Source organism: Sus scrofa, chromosome 7, assembly GCF_054392235.1.
Source record: "Sus scrofa isolate SSC_HxYL_T2T_F1_AM1 chromosome 7, Sscrofa_HxYL_maternal_Yorkshire_Landrace_v2.0, whole genome shotgun sequence".
Taxonomy (NCBI): Eukaryota; Metazoa; Chordata; class Mammalia; order Artiodactyla; family Suidae; genus Sus; species Sus scrofa.
Genome location: NC_139389.1, coordinates 7,534,218 through 7,556,439, shown reverse-complemented (window position 1 = coordinate 7,556,439; position 22,222 = coordinate 7,534,218). Strand labels below are relative to the sequence as shown.

Below are 22,222 nucleotides of genomic sequence, written 5' to 3'. Positions count from 1 at the left end.
GAGGTCTGGCTCCAAATACAGTCACGCGCCCAGCTACCCGGGGACGTTAGGATCTCAGCGTATGGATTTGGAGGAAATACAGCTTGGCTCCTGCTAGGCTTCTGTAACAAAGTTGCAACCACAGGCTGGGTGGCTTAAACAGCAGAGATTTATGGACACAGCTCTGGAGGCTGGAAGTCTGAGATCAAGGTGTCAGCAGGGTTAGTTCCTCCTGAGGGCTGGGAGGAAGGCTCTGTTCTAGGACTTTCTCCTTGGCTTATGGATGGCTTTTTCGCTCTGTACCCCTCCCATATCAGTGTCCCTCCATGAACATCTCAGTGTCCAAATTTCCTGTTTTTATAAAGACAAAAAGAAGCCTCAGTTCCTCTTCATATGGGCCTTTACAAATAGTTGCTTGAGTGTCTTCATGACATGGCAGGTGGCTTCCACCAGGACGAGTGTTGGAAACTGATAACCACATCAAGCAAATGATGATAATCTAAATCTTAAATGCTTTCACAAATGTTTATCGGATGTTAAAGACTTGACAATATCATGATCTAAAACATTGCATATATAAGGACATTTTTCAATAAAATATTGTCCAATAGCCATTATTATCAAATAAGTAAGTGTACAATGTACAGCAAATAAAATGAAAAATAGGAATTAAAAAGAAACTTCTGGAGTTCCTGTCTTGGCGCAGCAGAAATGAATCCTACTAGGAACCATGAGGTCTCGGGTTCAATCCCTGGCCTTGCTCAGTGGGTTAAGGATCCAGCATTGCTGTGAGTTGTGGTGTAGGTCGCAGACGCAGCTCGGATCTGGCGTTGCTGTGGCTGTGGTGTAGGCTGGCAGCAACAGCTCCGATTGGACCCCTGGCCTGGGGGCCTCCATATGCCGAAACTGTGGCCTTAAAAAGACAAAAGACATAAAGAAAGAAAGAAACTTCCCTGACCTGATAAAGTGAAATATTACAGGTACTTCCTGTAAAGTTGGTTTTAAGACCAGAGTGGCTGCCATATCCCCTGCCGATCAAGACTGAATTGGAGACCCTCATGTAATAAGAGAAAAAATAATAATAAATGAAATACAACAATTAGCTAAAATGAGTATTTGTAGGTTAAATGATTATATAAATTCACACAAATAAATATACTTCATTACACATTAATTTATATGTTGGAGTTACTGCTGTGGCACAGTGGGTTAAGGATCGGTATTGTCTCCATGGCGGCACGGGCTTGATCCCCAGTTTGTCACAGTGGGTTCAGGATACAGCATTGCCACAGCTGTGGCTCAGATTAGAATCTTAGCCTGGGAAGATACATATGCCACGCGTGTGGCCCTAAAAATATTATATGTAGAAACATCTTTAAAAGAGCTGGGAGGATTTACATAAAATCCACGAAGGCTGAGGAATTTGGAGCACAGAGGGGTCACTAGGTAAGATGCTCAAGACACAGCTTGGTCCTGAACCTGCACCAAATGGCCTTGAGATACATATAAAAGAGAAGTGTTATCCTTTCAAGGAGGAAGAAGGAGAGAGACCATAACTTATCCAAAAGGAACCAATAATAGAGTAAGACAGCCAACGCTGTAATTTGGGTCTTCAAATTCTCAGTTCCCAAACACTAAACTTGTCTTTTTTTATTTCAGAATGAAGAGAAAGTTCTATTCTTGGGATGAATGTATGAACTTGAGAGAAGTTAAGGTAAAATCCCATGGACGAAAAGGAGCCCAGAGGCCTTAGCTCTGCCTCACCCCTCTCTCATTTCTTTTTTTTTTTTTTTTTTTTTTTTTTTTTGGCCTTTTAGGTCCGCACTTGTGGCCTATGGAGGGTCCCAGGCTAGGGGTCTAATTGGAGCTGTAGCCACCAGCCTACACTACAGCCACAGCCACACCAGATCCAAGCCGTGTCTGCGACCAACACCACAGCTCACAGCAACGCCGGATCTCCAGCCCACTGAGCAAAGCCACTGAGAACCTGCATCTTCATGGATGCTAGTCAGATTTGTTTCCACTGAGCCATGCTGGGAACTCCGAATTGGTTGATTTTTGCACTCACATTTCACTACTTAAAACAATTACTGCGTTCTTTAAATAGGTGTTCTAAGATGGTTTTAAGACATGCAAAATATTATAGCTATTAAAACTTCATTAATGAATTTCAAAGAAATAGAAAATGACTTAGGGTACTTATCATACTTAGCATTGGTAAGATTTTGTCAACTTCTGTAATTTTGCTTTAAGAAGTTTAATGCTGACTTGCTCTATTGCAGTCTCTGAAGAAACTTAATCATGCCAATGTGATTAAACTGAAAGAAGTTATCCGAGAAAATGACCATCTTTATTTTATATTTGAATATATGAAAGAAAACCTCTATCAATTAATGAAAGACAGGTATGTCTTTATGAAAACCAATTTCTTTCTTATTATCTCCTTGGGTCCCTTCAGTTCGCCACACTTTGCAGTATACTGACTTATCAGTCCAAGAGGTGGCTGTAAATTAGCTGTTATCTTTATCCAAGGATAATATCTAACACTAAGAAGAACCTCATCTCTTAAAAGGCACGATAAATATTTCAAATAAACACACTTAACTACCTAGCTATATTTTTTGAAACAAAAATCTATCTATAGTTCAATACTCAGTAATAAAGCTGGCCTTGAGCAAAATTGAGAAAATTATCTTCCTTGCTCTCCCAAACATCTTATGAAAGGTTAATGAAGGAATGGAAGAAAGAATGAAGTTGCTTTCAAGAAAAGATCTAAATAAAAATCATTAAAAAAAAAAAAGAGAGAGATCTCATATGGAGTTTCCTTGTGGTACAGTGGGTTAAGGATCTCATGTTGTCACTGCAGCGGCCTGGGGTTGCTGCTGTAGCACAGGTTTGATCTTTGGCTCAGAAACCTCCACATGCTATAGGTGTGGCCCCCCAAAAAAAGAAAAAGAAAGAATCTAATAAACTCATTTGTTCGAATGCTCAAGTGAATGATAAAAATGTGTTACCAATTCCAATGAAATTCTCATTTTAATTTTTAAACATGAACAGACTCTCTAAAGAACAAGAGCTTCGGTTATCTGCCATGACCTTAGGGAGGATGGAACCGCTACCAGTCGCATCTGGAAGATTAATGTCCATTTTGCTGTTTTTAAAGCCAGAGTTGTTCAGCAAAAGATCTAAAAATACTTTAGAAATAAATTTCCCAATGGAATGATGTCAATTTCACTCTCTGTAGTTGTTTCATACATACACACATTTCATATACACACACACACACTTATTCAGGGTCTAAGCATGGTGAGTCAATTTTTTTTCCTTGTTTTTGTCTGTGCCACTGGCATACAGAAATTCTTGGGCCAGGGACCGAACCCAAGCCACAGCACTGACAATGCCAGATCCTTAACTCACTGTGCTACCAGGGAACTCCCAATTTTCTTTAATTATATTTTATTTCACAAATACTTATTGACACTTATAAGCTTTTGTACAGCAAAGGAAATCATTTTTAAAAAACTGAAAAAAAACACTACAGAATGAGAGGAAATTCTTGCAAATAATGCAACCAACAAGGGCTTATTCTCCAAAATATACAAACAACTCCTCATACAACTCAACAACAAAAAAGCAAACAATCCAATCAAAAAAATGGACAGAAGACCTAAGTGGACATTTCTCCAAAGAAGACATGCAGATGGCCAGTAGGCACATGAAAAGATGTTCAAATCACTAATCATTAGAGAAATGCAAATCAAAACTACAATGAGGTATCACCTCACACAGGTCAGAATGGCATCATTAATAAGTCTACAAATAACAAATGCTCCTTGACTGTTGGTGGGAATGTAACCACTATGGAGAACAGTAAGGCAGTTCCTCAAAAAACTAAATGCAGAATTACCATATGATCCAGCAATCCCACTGCTGGGCATATATCCAGACAAAACTATAATTCAAATAGAGACGTGCACCTCTATGTTCATAGCAGCACTATTCACAATAGCCAAGACATGGAAACAACCTAAATGTCCATTGGCAGATGAACAGATTCATATACAATGGAATACTACTCAGCCATAAAGAAGAATAACATAATGCCACTTGCAGCAACATAGATGGAATTAGAGATTATCATCCTAAGTGAAGTAAGACAGGAAGAGAAAGATAAATACCATATGATATCACTTATATGTAGAATCTAAAATACGGCACAAATGAACTTATCCTCAAAACAGAAAGACACTCACAGGCATAGAGAACAGACTTGTGGTTGCCAAGAGGAGGGGGAGGAAGTGAGGTGGCCTGGGACTTTGGGGTTAGTAGAGGCAAACTATTACATTTGGAGTGGATAAACAAGGTCTTGCTGTATAGCACAAGGAACTATATCCAATAATCAGGATAGACCATGATGGAAAAGAATATTAAAAAAGAATGTACATGTATGTATAACTGAGTCATCAGATAATTCAACTATCTTTTTTTTTTTTTTTTTTTTTTTTTGCTTTGTAGGGCTGCACCTGTGGCATATGGAAGTTCCCAGGCTAGGGGTCAAATCAGAGCTACAGATGCTGGCCTATGCCACAGCAACACCTGATCTGAGCCACATCTGCAACCTGCACCACAGCTCACAGCAACACTGGATCTTTATCTCACTGAGCGGGACTGAACCGCAACCCCATGGTTCCTAGTCAGATTCATTTCCACTGTGCCATGATGGGAACTCTAAGGCCTTTTTTATTCAAGTAAACTTCCATTTCAATTGAAGACCAACATACAAAACCTTTGATATTAGAAGTGAATCTTCAATATATAGCATTCTTTTTACAAATTTTAATGGTTGGCAGAGGGAGTTCCCATTGTGGCGCAGTGGCAATGAATCTGACTAGGAACCATGAGGTTGTGGGTTTGATCCCTGGCTTTGCTCAGTGGGTTAAGGATCCCGCATTGCCGTGAACTGTGGTGTAGGCTGGCAGCTGTAGCTCTGATTGGACCCCTAGCCTGGGAACCTCCATATGCTGCAGGTGTAGCCCTAAAAAAAAAAAAGAAAGAAATTATGAAGTTTAAATGCTTAAAATGATTACTTCCAACACAGCATGGCTTCAGGGTCAAAGAACTGATGTGTTGTTCATATTAATTTGGGATGCCAGTGATTAATATTTTTAACATTAAGATCTTACTTTAGGCTTTATATAATTACCATGTCAAGCTGCATTGTCCAAACAGTAGCTACCATTACATCTGGCTGTTGAGCTCTTGAAATGTGGCTAGTTTGGACTGAGCTGTGCTGTAAAATGTAAAATTAATTACACACGAGATTTTGAAAACTTAATTTTAAAAAAAAGGAATGTAAATTCATTAATAATTTTATATTAATTACACTTTGAAATAGTATTTAGTTATCTATTGGGTTAAATAAAATATATTTGTAAAAGTTAATTGCATATGTTTCATTTGCTTTTCCCCTTTTTATTCTTTTTTTTTTTTTTTTTTTTTTGTTGGCTATGCCAGGGATTGAACCTGCGCCACAGCAGCAACCTGAGCGCTGCAGTGACAATACAGGATCCTTCAGGATCCATAACTTGCTGTGCCCCTCCTCGTTGGCTTTTCTTAATATGACTCCTGGAAAAATTTTAAATACATAAGTGGTTCTCATTTGCAGCTCTTGTTATAATTATACAGTAATAATGCACAGTATAAAACTAAAGCAGTTATGCCCCTAAAACTTTTTTTTTTTAGGGCTGCACCTGCGGCATATGGAAGTTCCCAGGCTAGGGGTCTAATCAGAGCTGTTGCTGCCGGCCTACACCACAGTCATAGCAACTCGGGATCCAAGCCCCACGTCTGCGACCTACACCACAGCTCACAGCAATGCTGGATCCTTAACCCACTGAGCGAGGCCAGGGATCGAACTGACAACCTCATGATTCCTAGTCAGATTCATTTCCACTGCGCCACGACGGAACTCCGTGCCCCTAAAACTCTTAAAGCTGACATAATGCAGATTTGTACACTTGGCTTATCTGATGGTTATCAGTTTTCCAATTTACTTTGTTCCTCTTTGTACACTTTAGACTTTAGCTACTGAATATTTGAGCAATACCTTTAGAATTGGATTTCAGTTTTTGCCAAATATCAAAAATACTCTAATTTCACATTTTAAGTGTCTGACCTTTTAACTCTAAAAAGCTATACATCAGACGTTTAGTGAGTACTATGTGGCCAAGAGAGAAGGAACATCTCTCTGCATGTTTATTTTGGTTGCTTGCTTGGTTAACAGAATTACAGGACTGTATTTTTCATTGCTTCACAGAAACAAGTTGTTCCCTGAGTCTGTCATCAGAAATATTATGTATCAAATATTGCAAGGGCTGGCATTTATCCATAAACATGGTAAGTTTCACTTTCTTGCCTCTTTAGCAATCTCAAGTTTCCTGTCATGCATGGGACGTGTATATACACGGTTAAATCATAATATATTGCATAACTACAAGTTTGGAGTAGGTGCTGACTCACTGACATTTTTATTTGAAAAATTTAGAATTTCTACAATTCTACGTAAAATAGAATTTCTATAATCTACAACTGTCTTCCTCTGTAGCAGGCTTTTTTTTTTTTTTTTTTTTTGGTCTTTTTTGCCTTTTCTAGGGCCGCTCCCTCGGCATATGGAGGTTCCCAGGCTAGGGGTCGAATCGGAACTGTAGCTGCCGGCCTACGCCACAGCCAGGGCGACGCGGGATCCAAGCCGCGTCTGCAACCTACACCACAGCTCACGGCAACGCCAGATCCCCAACCCACTGAGCAAGGCCAGGGATCGAACCTGCAACCTCATGGTTCCTAGTCAGATTCGTTAACCACTGTGTCACGATGGGAACTCCTGTAGCAGGCTTCTTAAACAAATTGATCACCAGCCTTTAGTCTCAGTCACCATAAACCCACCCTGCAGGCTCCATCCCCCTAATTTTACCATGGAAATGAAAAATAAACAAATGAGAACCCTCTTTTAGAAAAGATTGGAATGCTTTGATCTGTCATGACCAATTATTAACATTTAAATAGTTGAAAGCACCTGTGCTATGGTATTTTCTAGTTTTCCTTAGTATTTCCATTTAGTCATTTCCATACCTGGAGAAAATAAATCGAGTGCTTATTCTTATTTTTATGTATTTCTTATTTATATAATCATAGTCTATATAGTTTTTTGCATATATCAAACCAAAATAATTTGAAAAAATAATAGATTATGAAAAATTTTAATGAATGTTTTGATGTTTAGATATTCAATTAGAAAAGGTTATTTTCTAAAAGTGCTATGCAGAATTTCACATAAATAAGAACATTCCCGAATCCCCAGTTTTTTGTCTTCTATAAATTATTAAGGTCTTTAGGAGCCTAAAACCCATGATGATATACTATAATCCATTAATAAAGGTCAGCCATCTGTTAATTACATGGAAAATAAAGGATATATGCTATTTTAGTTGTTCACAATGGATTCTTGATCTTTGCCCCATTTTTGTTTCTATTTTATTTTGTTGTCTTTTTAGGGCCACACCCACAGCATATGGAAGTTCCCAAGCCAGGGGCTGAATCAGAGCTGCAGCTGCCGGTCTACACCACAGCCACAGCAATGCCAGATCCAAGCCTCATCTGTGACTTACACCATCGCTCACACAACACGAGATCCCTAACCCACTGAGCGAGGCCAGGGATTGAACCCACATCCTCATGAATACTAGTCAGGTTTGTTACCACTGAGCCACAACGGGAAGTCCTAAAGTAATTTTAAATAAAGGAATTGATTCACATATGCGGTGTTCCATTTTTGTTTAATGGACCTCTTCTCAAATAAGCAATTCTACGTAAGTTCTGTACTCAAGGAAGCTCGGGTTAAGCTACAACATGATAGAGCCGTAGTAAGACCAGCTGGATGACCTCAGCCTGATATGCAGCCCTCGTTGAGCTTTCATTAGACCCCTTCTCTCCAGGCCTTAACCTCCTCATCTGTTACACACTCATGATATCTCCTTAAGGCTGTTGTGAAAATTAATGAAGATAATCACAACATTGCCATACCTAACCCAGTGCCTGAACTTACTTACATAAGTAGACACACGTGGTAAATGAACAGTTATTCTTAATGACCACATACACTATATAAGCTTCCTTGCCCAATTATTTTATTTTATTTTTTTTTATTTTATAAAAATTTTTATAGTGATCCTAGCACAGGGCATATCACAGAGCAAGTTCTCAGGGTATTTTCCTTGAGGGAACTAATGAACACAAATGTATTTTCTTGGAAAGATATAAAATATTTGTCCATTGTATTACATATTTGTATCTTTTTTTTTGCCTTTCTAATTTCTTTCTTTTTTTTTCTTTTTTCCTTTTTTTTTTTTTTTTTTGCCCAATTATTTTAAAAGCAGGGTCCCCGCCTCCCATCACTTTGTAGGTAATAAATATGTCTTTTTTTTTCCTAGTTCACATTCCTAATTAGAACAGTGAGGCTCAATTATATTTTGTTAATAAATCAAATCTGTCTAAACATGATGATTTATTATTTTTTTCCTTTCTATTTTACCGAGGTTTTTTTCACAGGGATATGAAACCAGAAAACTTGCTCTGCATGGGCCCAGAACTTGTGAAAATTGCTGATTTTGGACTTGCGCGAGAATTAAGGTCACAGCCACCATATACCGATTATGTATCCACCAGATGGTGAGTAGTTTTATGCGCTGTCCAAAGGGATATGCTTGTGTTGAAGCTTCTCTATAGTGGAGTTCCATCTATCTTTTGGGCAGTTCTGTTATCGAGTATTTAAAACAAAACGTAGAGTTGGATTTTGTATTTTTTGGAGAGAGACAAGGACTCGGTCATGACTATTCTGATGAATGAAAGGAGAAGGAAAAAGGATTTCATTCATTCGTCCATTCATTCATTCGGCAAATATTTATTGGACATCTATTATGTGCTGGATGCTATTTGAGGTACGGGGAACACAGACGTGAACTAAACAGGGAAGAGTCTCTGCCTCCTGCTGCTTACGTGACGGCCAGTACACACACTAAAAGCATCGTGAGTTATCAACAGAAAGACATATACATGTTCATCAGATGACACGTCATAGTCAACTGCAAAGCATCCAAATGTCCTTCGCCCGAGGCATATGTATTCACCCCGTGGACGGCCTCACAGCAATGAGAATGAATGGTCTACAGCTCCGTTAACAATATGACCAATCGGGAGTTCCCGTCGTGGCGCAGTGGTTAACGAATCCGACTAGGAACCATGAGGTCGCGGGTTCGGTCCCTGCCCTTGCTCAGTGGGTTAACGATCCGGCGTTGCCGGGAGCTGTGGTGTAGGTTGCAGACGCGGCTCGGATCCCGCATTGCTGTGGCTCTGGCGTAGGCCGGTGGCTACAGCTCCGATTCAACCCCTAGCCTGGGAACCTCCATATGCCTCGGGATTGGCCCAAGAAATAGCAAAAAAAAAAAAAAAAAAAAAAAAACAATATGACCAATCGCACAGATGCAATGTGGAGAGCAAGAGGCCATCAGAAAAAGAGCCCAGACTGTATGATTCTATTTACTAAAATGCAAAAACAGGAGTTCCCGTCGTGGCTCAGTGGTTAACGAATCCAACTAGGAACCATGAGGTTTCGGGTTCGATCTCTGGCCTCACTCAGTGGGTTAAGGAACCTGTGGTGTAGGTTGTAGATGCGGCTCAGATCCATCATTGCTGTAGCTGTGGTGTAGGCCAGCAGCTACAGCTCTGATTTGAGCCCTGGCCTGGGAACCTCCCTATGCCGCAGGTGTGGCCCTGGAAAAAGAAAGACCAAAAAAACTACAGACGTGATAAATTCATTTGAGTTAAAAAAAAAAAAAAAAAAACAGAGAGAACTCACCTATGCTGTTAAAAGTCAGGATAGCAGTTGCACGGGGTGGGGGTGGCAGTGACTGGAATCAGACAAGGGCTGTCTGGGAGGCTGATAATTTGCAGTTCCCTGATCTGGGTGTGGGGGCCACAGATATGTTCTCTTTGTGAAAATTCAACAAGCTGTACTCTTAGGAGGTGCAATTTTCTGTGTGTATATTATACTCCAATAAAAACAAGAATGTCTGAGTATCAGACGGCGGCCAATTATTATGGAGAAAGATAAAGTCTGGAAAGGGACAGGGCTGTGGAGATGGAGGAGGGAAAGGGCACGTTGCTGTTTTAAACACAGGGTCTCACTGATGCCGGGGACGTTGGGGAAGATGCTAGGAGAGGCAAGAGCTTCCCGGGCTGGGAAAATGCTGAGTGTAAAGGCCTGGGGACAGGAGCTCCACGTGCGGTGTCTGCACACTGCAGGATGAATGAGGAGGGCAGCGGTAGGAAGTGAGGTTAGAGTTGGGGGTGGTCAGATCCCAGAGGTTCTGGCAGGTCACTGGAAGGATCACAGCCTGTTAATCTGAGCGAACCGGGGCGCCGCTGAAGGCTCTGGGGTGTGAGGCGGTTTGTGGTTCTTCATGTTTAAAAGGATCCCTCTGGCTGCCGCATTGAAAGCAGAGTTTAGGGAAGCAGGGGCAGAGGCAGGGAGGCCAGGGAGGAGGCTGTTACACAATGTAGGGCAGAAAATGACGGTGACTTGGATCTGGTGGAGGTGGTGAGAGGTGCAGGATGCTGGGTTTTGTTTTGTTTGGTTTGGCTGCACCCGGGGCATATGGAAATTTCCAGGGCAGGAATTGAATCCAAGCCACCGCTGCTACCAAGGCTGGGAACTTAACCCACTGCTGCTGATGGAGCCTGTGCCTCCACGGTGACCTGAGCTGCTGCAGAGACAACGCCAGATCCTTAATCCACTGCATCACAGTAGGAGCTCCCTGGGTTTGTTTTTAAAGTAGAAGAAACTCAATTTCCTGGTGAATCAGATGTGGGGTTTCAGATAAAGGTGTCTTTAAAGACTTCAGGGTTTTGCCCCTGAGCAGCCAGAAGGATAGAGATGCACTGAGGAGCTCTGCTCTTGGGGGAGCAGTTGCATGTTGGGTTGAGAGGCTGCTCTGAGACAACCATGGGGAGAAGTCCCAGTAGGCAGTGGGATCTATGACCTGGGGCTCAGCAGGTAGGGCTGGGCTGGAGACCTCATGTCAAAAATCACAGCGTTGGATGAGGTCACTGGGGGAGTGAGTGTGGTTTAGAGAAGGGGTCTGAGGACAGAGCCTGGAAAGAGTGACAGTTGTCCCAGTTTGCGCTGGACAGTCTCGGCTGATGCCTGTTATCAAGAGTTTCATTAAAACGAGCTGGGACAGGTCTAACCACCTGCTTCCTGCTCCCTCCCTGGTCTCACTGGTAACATGAGAGACCTCAGAGCCAAGTGTGCACCTTAACACCCGGCTAACTTGAATCTTGGAAACTGTGTGTCAAAATGTGCTTAGACCCGTAGGGTTCTCAGCCCGCTGGTTCTTTCCCTCGGGTGTAGACAGGAGCAGCATTTGATACTGTTTCCCCTGCCAGGCCCACGGCTCGCTGGCCACTTGTGCAATGGCCTTTGCCATAAGTTCAGAGACGCCAGTTGGTAGGGTCATGGGAAACCTAAGAAGTTAGAGGTTAGGTGTGTAAGAAATACGTATGGAAAAGAAATACTCAGCAGTGTACTTGCAGCACATCTGGAAAGTTGTCGGAATCTTCATTTTCTAGTGATTATTACATAGTATAAATCTACAACTCTTTTGCTGTTGGGTGTCAGGGGTTGAATTGTGCCCCCAAAAAAGACAGGTTGAAGTTCTAGCCCCGGCCCCTGATTTGGAGATAGGTCCTCCGCTGATGTGATCAAGTTAAGATGAGGTCACCAGGGTGGGCCACAGTCCAGTGTGACTAGTGTCCTTATGAGAAGGGAAGCAATAGGGACAGATACGCATGAGAGAAGGAGCCTGGAATTGGTGCACCCGCAAGCCCAGGAACACTCGGGATTGTCCGAAAGGCGGGAAGCTGAGAGAAAGGCTCAGAACAGATTCTCTGCCGCACCCCCGCCCCGCCCCAAGCCTTCAGAGAAGGACACCCTCTGCTTTCAGACTTCCACGCCCCAGAAGAGAATGGGTTCCTTTGATTTCAACATCCAGTTTGTGGCACTTTGTTTTTTCGTTTTTGTCTTTTTAGGGCTGCACCTGCCGGCTAGGGGTCAATTCAGAGCTACAGATGCCAGCCTACACCACAGCCACAGCAATGCAGGACCTGAACCATGTCTGCGACCTACACCACAGCTCATGGCAACACGGGATCCCTGACCCACTGATTGAGGTCAGGGATCGAACCCGAGTCCTCATGGATACTAGTTGGATTTGTTTCTGCTGAGCCACAACGGGAACTCCTGTGGCACTTTGCTATAGCAGCCTTAGGAAACGAATACATTTGGTAATGTTTAAAAGAATTTGCAGAGTTCCCGTTGTGGCTCAGTGGTTAATGAATCCGACTAGGAACCATGAGGTTGCGGGTTTGATCCCTGGCCTTGCTCAGTGGGTTAAAGATCCAGTGTTGCCGTGAGCTGTGGTGTAGGTCAGAGATGCGGCTCAGATCTGGTGTTGCTGTGGCTCTGGCGTAGGCCAGCAGCTACAGCTCTGATTAGACCCCTAGCCTGGGAACCTCCATATGCTGCAGAAGCGGCCCTAGAAAAGCCAAAAGAAAAAAAAAAAAAAAAAGACAAAAACATTTGCAACGAATTCTTTTATCAACAATGAGTTCTCTTGTGATGCAGTGGGTTAAGAATCTGGCACTGTCACTATAGCAGCTCAGATTGCTGCTGTGGTGTGGGTTGGATCCCTGGCCCAGGAAATTCCACAGGCCACGAGTGTGGCCCCAACAAAAAAACAAATGACCTCTGGAAAACAAAAATGCCTACTTAGTGAAAAATTAAGTATCTTTCTGTTTCTTAAGAGAAGGTGCTGAGGAACTGACATAAAATGTTCGCTGGCATTCACTACCCACCACAGGGGCCATAAGTCGCTGACCTGATGAAAACCAGAGCACACAAACCTGCCACAGCGGCATCAGCACCTATCTCAAAAGTTAATAGCTATTTTGAGACACCTGAGCCAAAGACAGTCGCTAGCAAATGCAGCTTTAGAGAGGAGATTTCACATTATGAGACATTGCTTTTCAATTAGAGGAAATGAATATTATAAATTATTTCACTCGTTTTTTTAATACCAGATTTTCTTGTGCAGGTATGAAAAGTAAAGTGATAGCCTGTGAAGGTGTAGGCTTCCTTTTTTAATTGAAATACAGTTGATGTTAGTTTAACATTATGTTCGTTTTAGGTGTTGTTCAGTCTTCTTTAGCAGAGGAGGAAATTCACGATTTAACAATGCCAACTTTAAATGAATGTCTCCAAACTGGCTTCAAAGAGAAAAATCAATTACCTTATTTCCAATAATGGTTTGATTTTTTTTCCATCACAATTCACAGAATCAAAGTGAAGGTTTTAGAAGCTCATTCTTTCAATATATATAATAGATAACCAACAAGAATCTACTGTATAGCACTATACTCAATATTTTATAACCTACAAGGGAAAAGAATCTGAAAAAAAGAGATACATATGTATGTAAAACTGAATCACTTTGCTATACACCTGAAACTAATACAGCATTGTAAATCAACTACAATTTTTTTAAAAGTTCATCCTTTAAAAGCAAAATGTCTGACATTACTGTGAATGCTATTTAATTTCAGTTTAAAAACTTTAGCATTGGAAATAAAATTATTTTTGCAGGGGAGTTCCCATCGTGGCGCAGTGGTTAACGAATCTGACTAGGAACCATGAGGTTGCAGGTTCGATCCCTGGCCTTGCTCAGTGGGTTAACGATCCTGCATTGCTGTGGCTCTGGCGTAAGCTGGTGGCTACAGCTCCGATTCAACCCCTAGCCTGGGAACCTCCATATGCTGTGGGAGCAGCCCAAGAAATGGCAAAAAGACAAAAAATAAATAAATAAATAAAAATAAAAGCCCTCATCAGAAAAAAAAAATTATTTTTGCAGGGATACTATTAATGTAAATTTTAGTGAAGACTAGCATCATAAAAATAGTACTCTGACTAAATTAAGAAACCTAGAAAGCAGAAATGTATTTGCATTGGTTAAGATGCCTATCTATTTTGTAACTGCATCCAAGCAAGCAGGTAAATTCTTAAGCAGCATTCTCCCAAATGAAAGAACAAGTTCGCCGTCAGAATTTACAAATTACACAAACGCATATACAGAGGGTAACTGAACTACAAAATTTTTGTGGCAACACTGATGCTGACTACAGAAAATACTGCAGTGTGGCTGTATGTGCTTTCTCTCTTTGCTGTCATTTGAATCTTAGAATTGTTTGAGCCTTTGAAGAATTACTTTGTAAACCAATTTAAATTGTGTACAGGGATATCTAGCTTTTTGTAAACAATCGTTCATATGTTGGTTGCATTTTTTTTTTTGTCTTTTTTCTTTTTTTTTAGGGCCACTCCTTCGGCATATGGAGCTTCCCACATTAAGGGGTCCAATCAGAGCTGCATCTGCTGGCCTACGCCACCGCAACGCCAGATCTGAGTTGCATCTGCGACCTACACCACAGCACATGGCAACGCCAGATCTTTAACCCACTGAGTGAGGCCAGGGATCAAACCTGCGTCCTTGTGGATGCCAGTCAGATTCGTTTCCACTGAGCCGCAATGGGAAGTCTGCATTTTCTTTCCTAATCACTTGGAAATCTTCAGTCAGAATTTTTGATAAGCGGAGCCCCCAAAACCCAAGGCTTGTGTGGTTTACAGCCAACTGCAACTATTGAAAGTGAAGTTTGCAAATAGGAAGGTAATGATGTTTATCCCTACAAAAGCAAAGGAGAAACTGAACAAATTAAATGATAACAGTTCACAGTGTACTCATTTTATTTTTTTAAGGTATAATTAGAATTGGAAAAAAATCTATTCTTGCCTGGAAAAATCTTTTGAAGGATCTTCAAATTTCAACTGGGTAAATTTAGATTCTATAGTGAAATGGAAAGAAATTAGGACTATTTGTTTTCAATACATAACTTTAGTAAAAGATAAAAAACAATTTTTTTGTCTCATAAAAAGATATTAAAACATAGGAGTTCCCGCTGTGGTGCAGTGGGTTGAGAATTCTACTGCCGCAGCTCAGGTCACTGTGGAGGTGTGGGTTCGATCCCTGGCCTGACGAGTGGGTTACAGGATCTGGTATTGCCACAGCTGGCAGAGGTCGCAGCTGTGGCTCAGCTTCAATCCCTAGCCCTGGAACTTCCATATGCCACTGATGTGGCCATTAAAAAAAAAAAAAATCAAAACATAGTAACAAATATTGGCAAGGACGTGGGGGAATTGGAACTCTCATACTTGGCTGGTGGAGGTGTGAAATGGTGCAAAAGAGCCTGGCAGTTCCTCAGGAGTTAACTCTGTCGTTACCGTGTGCTCCAGCCAATGCCATACCCAAGTATTTACCCGAGAGACATGAAAACGTATGTCTGCACAAAAACGTGTACATCAGAATTCACATTGCTTATAACAGCCCGAAAGTGGAAACAAGCCAGATGTCCATCGCCTGCTGGTGGGTGAACAAAATGTGGCAGTGCCATACGGTGGAGTAGTATTCAGCGATAAAAAGAATGAAGTACTGACACGTGGTCCAACGTGGGTGAACCTGGAAAACCTGTTCAGTGAAAGAAGCCAGTCACGAAGGACCAGTGTGTGGTTCCATTGATGGGAAGTGACAGAACAGGCAAATCGATAGAGAGTGGATTAGATATGCTGGGGGCAGGGGGACACTGGACAAAGGTGCTGTTTCTTTTGGGGGTGACGAAAATGCTCTAAAGTGGATTGTGATGATAGATGCACAAAGGTGAATATACCTAAAGCCACTGACTTGCATGCTTTTCAATGGATGTGTTGTATATTAAGTGAATTAGAGCTCCAAGCTGTCAAAGAAAGATACTCTGAATGGAAGCCAGTGGACAAGACTGCAAAGCATTTAGGCTGAAACATTTACACATTTCAACGTGAAAAAAAAAGGAATCGAGATTATCCTCTACCAGCGACCTTTGCCATATAAACAGAGTATTTTTCTCAATTAAAAATATTATCCAGGAGTTCCCGTCGTGGCGCAGCGGAAATGAATCCGACTAGGAACCATGAGGTTGTGGGTTCGATCCCTGGCCTCGCTCAGTGGGTTGGGGACCTGGTGTTGCCGTGAGCTGTGGCGTAGGTCACAGATGTGGTTCAGATTCTGCATTGCTGTGGCTGTGGCCTAGGCTAGGCAGCTGTAGTTCCGATTCGACCCCCAGCCTGGGAACTTCCATGTGTCTCGCAGGCGTGGCCCTGGGAAGCAAAAAATAAATAAATATATATATAATATAAATAGATATATATCTATTTATGTAAAATATATAAATATGTATATAATAATATATATATTATCCATTAAGGGAACTGAGTCAGCTGAGGAATCAGCACTTTCAGACTGATAAGGAAAAAAGCCTTCTCCTCAGGGACAGTCTTTGTTAATCTTTTGTTTTCTATCCTTCATATGAATATATCAGAAACTGTTCGCATTTAAAATAGATCTGCTTCAGGAGTTCCTGTTGTGGTGCAGCAGAAACAAATCTGACTAGTATCCATGAGGATGCAGGTTCGATTCCTGGCCTCACTCAATGGGTCAGGGAACTGGCTTCGCCATGAGCTGTGGTGTAGGTCGCAGATGCGGCTCTGAAACCGCGTTGCTGTGGCTGTGGTGTGGGCCGGCAGCTGCAGCTCTCATTCCACCCCAAGCCTGGGAATCTCCATACGCCCCACCTGTGGCCCTAAAAGGCAAAAATTAAATAAATAAATAAATAAATAAATAAACAAACAAACCAGATCTGCTTCCTCCCTTTTCTTAATATATTATATAGCATTATTTCCGCATTTACTTGGTCGAGTTCCTATCTTGGGCCACTTAGACATTTCATTTATATTTGTCTCCAGCTCTGCTTGTGTTGTTTTGCGGTCTGGAAAAATAAAATATGTTTGTGGTCAGAAAAAAATGTGTTCTGTCCCATAGAAACCCAGCACATGGGGCAGAAGCCTCATAGACAGAAGGCATTTCTTCTATTGAAATGCAGGACCCAACAGATGAGATCCTGCTGCCACTCCGTCTTTGAAACCACAGTCAAAACAGCCTGTCTTGTTGGCTCTCTTTGTAGGTATCGTGCTCCTGAAGTTTTATTAAGATCTTCAGTTTACAGCTCTCCCATCGATGTGTGGGCTGTTGGGAGTATAATGGCTGAACTGTATACGCTAAGACCTCTTTTCCCAGGGACCAGCGAGGTCGATGAAATCTTTAAGATTTGCCAAGTTTTAGGGACGCCCAAAAAAGTAAGTACTCCTGTCCTTCAGTTGTTGTACCTTTTGGCTGGCCAGCTGATAGTTTCATTTTCAAATAGGCTTATGTTTTAGGGGTTCATTTTCTTATCATCAGTATTATTTTTTTTAACTGGGATGAGATGAGGATCACAAAAGCCAGAATCCCACCAGATTACAGGAAAATGGTGCTTGCCTTTCTTTAAGGACTTAGGGGGAAGTCTCCACATTTAGTGCGTGTGTATATATTTTTTTAACTTCGAGCTGACGACCAGCTGATGACTACAGAGCCTTCACTGCTTAGCTTCTTTCCTCTTGGCTCAATGAATGTCCACTGGGATCAGCTCAATGCCAGGAGTCCTGGGCTGTATTTTCTCTCCATCTTTTCTTGTTTCCTTTTATATACCCCTGCCATGGATATTTAATTTTATGACCTGAGTACTTTTCCATGAACTATTGCACTCAGCTGGACTTCACTTTCTGAGCTGTACTTATTTAATAAGTATTTATACTTACATTTGAATGACATCAGTACGTGCCTTATAGGTAACAGTGGACAAGTAAACGCAGCTACTAAAGCATTACCATCACTGTCGTTTCGCAGCTCTGTGCAGTTTTTGACATTGGATGCAAAATATGACATATAGTGAGAATCTCTGTAATAATCAGTCTCTTTGTGAATTGCTTGTCCTTATTTGTTCAAAGTCACCTAAAACCATCACCTAAAACGATCATTGTGGCAGATAAGAGTTTAACATTTTGAATTTATAAAAGTGCTTTCTCAATTTCCCCCCTAACTCTCAATGCAATGTTCTTTTTATATTGTTTGTAACACTAACCTGTATACGTGGGCTGCTATTTCCCTCTCCCATTTATTTATGTGAGTCAACATTAAAATTTTCACACACAAGTGATTTTCATATTATTAGTTTCAAATCGATCACTAAAAACCATTTTCTTTTTGCTCCCCACCCTTATATATTCCTTAAACAGAGCGACTGGCCAGAAGGGTACCAGCTGGCATCCTCTATGAATTTCCGCTTTCCCCAGTGTGCGCCCATAAACTTAAAAACTCTTATTCCCAATGCCAGTAACGAAGCTATTCAGCTTATGACTGAAATGTTGAGTTGGGATCCAAAGAAACGACCAACAGCCAGCCAGGTAAGACACGTGTCCCTGGGGGAATTTGTTAGTTTTTTAATTTGAGGTTTTATAATGTCAGGGACATTTTCCTTTGTTTTTTTATTTTATTTTATTTTATTGTCTTTTTGCCATTTCTTGGGCCACTCCCGTGGTACATGGAGGTTCCCAGGCTAGGGGTTGAATAGAAGCTGTAGCCACCTGCCTACACCACAGCCACAACCATGCAGGATCCGAGCCGCATCTGCAACCCACACCACAGCTCAAGGTAACGCCGGATCCCTAACCCACTGAGCAAGGCCAGGGACTGAACCCACAACCTCATGGTTCCTAGTTGGATTCGATAACCACTGCACCACGGCGGGAACTCCGACATTTTCCCTTATAAAGACAAATATATTCTCAACCAGTTTTGCCAAGAGAATTCAGCCCTAAAGCTTAAGGCATCCAGGGGATGTAATGGATTAACTTCTAGGCATATAAGATTCTTGGGAGAATTGCAAAAATAGCCACGCCAGTGGTTTCCTCTGTTTTGTGGTTCTAATAAGGGGCCCTATGAAGGTTGAAGCTGAAAGGAATTAATCTCCAATAAGAAAAATTCAGGCATGTGACAAGGCAATTAGGAAGAAGCTTGACATGGGAAGTAAAAGGGCATTTCTTCAGTTATGCAGCCTAGTAGACCTTCTGATGCTCTCCTAAGGTTTAGAGGATTCTGCCCGGGCCACCCTCGTCTCAACCCTCTGCAGGCCTGGAGCTGTGTTCTTCCCCCAGCTCCCACAAGAGGGCAGCATGTGCCACTTTAAACACCAACAGACACATCTTAGGTTTAGTAGTTTTTTCTTTTTACCTCTGCACCTATGGCATCTGAAGTTCCCAGGCTAGGGGATCAAATCAGAGCTGCCCCTACAGACTTACACCGCAGGCACAGCAGTGCTGGATCCGAGCTGCATCTGGGACCTACACCACAGCTCACGGCAACCCCGGATCCTTCACCCACTGATCAAGGCCAAGGATCGATCCCGTATCCTCATGGATCCTAGTCAGGTTCTTAACCCACTGAGTCACAATGGAAACACCACAAGTCTCATGGTCTTTAAAACACCATGGTTTTGTCTGCAAAGGGCTTAAATTACAAAGTCAATAAAAGATAATAATCAATAAAACTTTAAAAAACGAAAAATAAAAAAATTTAAAAGTTCTAATACACTTTATGGTATTCTTATTGTTATTTAAATATAAATTAAAAGTAAATACTTAAATATCAATTCAGTTGAAACCAAATAATTATTTGGCTGGGTTTTTGTTTTTTTTTTTTTTTAATTTGGCTTTTTAAAAATTTAACTTGAGAAAATATTTTCTAAAGCTCAGCTGGAAGAACAAATAGGAAAAAGACAGCCAGGACAGATTTGAAAAAGAATATATAATCGGGAGTTCCCTTCGTGGCGCAGCGGAAACGACTCTGACTAGAATCCATGAGGATTCGGTTCAATCCCTGGCCTTACTCAGAAAGAAAAAAAACCTAAAACTTTATTTTTATGAGGTCAGATCTCGTGAGTTCTCCCTTCGCGGTTCTTCTGTTTGTTTTCTTCCCATCTTATCTTACTTTGAGATCAAATATTTACCTGTACTTTTGTTCTTAATAGTTTAGTTCCCTCTCCCTCACTTTTTAAACCGCCTGTGATTTATGGTGAGAAGAAGCTAAATTTACTTTTTCTCTTCCGAGGTAACGAATTATCCCACTAACACTCCCCGGACCGCCGGGTTCCCCCTTTTGTGATGCGATGTTTACCTTACACTGACAGACAGCTTCTGCAACTCCGAGCTATGTGTCAGTTTTAAGCCAGTACTTTCACTGTTGTAACTGGCGTGCTTTATAGATTATTTTACTGTTTGATAGGCCAAGCTGTCCACCCCTACCACCATCCTCCGATTACTTAGTCTGTTTTTCTTTCTTTCTTTTTTCTTTTTGTTTTTCATTTTTTGCTTTTTAGGGCCGCACCTGCAGGATATGGAGGTTCCCAGGCTAGGCGTCTAATCGGAGCTACAGCTGCCAGCCTACACCACAGCCACAGCAACGCCAGATCCAAGCCTCGTCTGCATCCTACACCACAGCTCACGGCAACGCCAGATCCTTAACCCACTGAGCGAGGGCAAGGATGGAACCTGTGTCCTCAAGCTTCCTAGTCGGATTCGTTTCCGCTGTGCCACGACGGGAACTTCACGTGTCTGTTTTCTAATGTTTCTACACACCTATTACTTTTGTAGTGAAACTATAATAGACGTCTTTAAATCTTACCTAAAAAAGTGGGCAGGAGCCATGAAAAAAAATCACGGAGAAAGAAAGAAAAATTATCAAAAATATTTTTTAAATGCTTAACCCTTGCTCACTATCATAAAATGAAAATAAAAATGAAATACTATTTTTTATCCATCAAATTAGCCAAAAAATAAAAATGGTTTTAAAGGCTTAGTAATGGAAAGCAACTTTACAATGTATATACAGAAACTCTGAAAAAAATTAGAAAGTTGAATAAAGATTTATGCCCAAAGATATTCAAAGCTAATTAAAAGCTGTGCATTGGAAGGATAAACCTAAATGTTTACGTGATCATTTAAAGTATGTATATCTTGGAGTTCCCGTCGTCGCTCAGTGGTTAACGAATCTGACTAGGAACCACGAGGTTGTGGGTTTGATCCCTGGCCTTGCTCAGTGGGTTGCGGATCCAGCGTTGCCATGAGCTGTGGTGTAGGTCGCAGATGCAGCTCAGATCCAGCGTTGCTGTAGCTGTGGTGTAGGCCGGGGGCTACAGCTCTTATTAGACCCCTAGCCTGGGAACCTCCAAATGCTGTGAGAGTGGCCCAAGAAATGTCAAAAAAAAAAAAAAAAAAGATAAAGCATATATATCTTTAATAGAGACTATTTTGCCACCATTAAAAATGAAAATTTTCAAAAAAATAATCATTGCAGAGGATTCTCAAACTCAAATGTTAAGTTTAAAAGTAGGCTATAATATTATACATAGAGTATGCTTTTATTAAAGTATATATGTTATATGAAAGACTAGAGAGAAATACTGAAAAGAAAAACATCAAAATATGAGCACTAGTTTTCTCTTGGTGTTGGCTTTAGAGATTATTTTAATTTCTTCTTGAGAACTTTATATATATATAAAGAATATATTCTTTATTCTATAAAATCAGTTTTCCCGTAACAAATAGGATAAAGTCATTATTATTATTAAAAGATTCTCTCCTTGAAGGATGATAGGTAGCTAGCATCTTAAAGGGTAAAAGTTACAGATGAAACCTGGAAATTATGAAACATATTCCTATAGGTTCTAGCTCCCAGAGGTGCATTATTGACTTAGGAATATTGACTCACTAATTAACAGGACCTACTTCACTCAGAATCTGAGTGGCTTCTGTGCTTCAGGTACTGATGTGTTCAAATTGCCTACACGTGCTGAGTTCCACTTCGCGATGTCCACGTCATTCACACAGACATCAGCTGAGGTCGGGGACACAACGAAATTTCTACGGGGAAACTTAGAATAAACTCTTTTCCCCCCTCTGCTGAAATATACCTCCCTGCCCTCCTCTGTCTCGTTCACCATGTCTTTACTCTGCTTTCTAGTGGAAGCAGGGAGACGTCGTGAGGGAGAAGTTACATTTCAGGGAGCAGGGACCCTGTGCAGAGCCACCTCTGTCCCCCTAAAATCTGCCCGTACTCACCCA

At 41.4% G+C, this 22,222-nt stretch overlaps 1 protein-coding gene across 6 annotated transcripts in view; it reads left to right on the top strand.

The window, feature by feature from the left end:
- Positions 1 to 22,222, top strand: part of MAK (male germ cell associated kinase) — a 56,141-nt gene that overhangs the window by 7,291 nt on the left and 26,628 nt on the right. For all 6 annotated transcript variants that reach the window (XR_014809580.1, XM_005665566.4, XM_013977416.3 and 3 more), the window contains exons 3-8: positions 1,639 to 1,693; positions 2,262 to 2,383; positions 6,296 to 6,375; positions 8,571 to 8,703; positions 17,191 to 17,362; positions 18,341 to 18,508. Coding sequence is in view for 5 of the 6 variants with exons in the window: in XM_005665566.4 (XP_005665623.3) it covers positions 1,639 to 1,693; positions 2,262 to 2,383; positions 6,296 to 6,375; positions 8,571 to 8,703; positions 17,191 to 17,362; positions 18,341 to 18,508 (730 nt within the window). In the remaining variant the exon portion in view is untranslated. The remainder of the gene's footprint in view (positions 1 to 1,638; positions 1,694 to 2,261; positions 2,384 to 6,295; positions 6,376 to 8,570; positions 8,704 to 17,190; positions 17,363 to 18,340; positions 18,509 to 22,222) is intronic.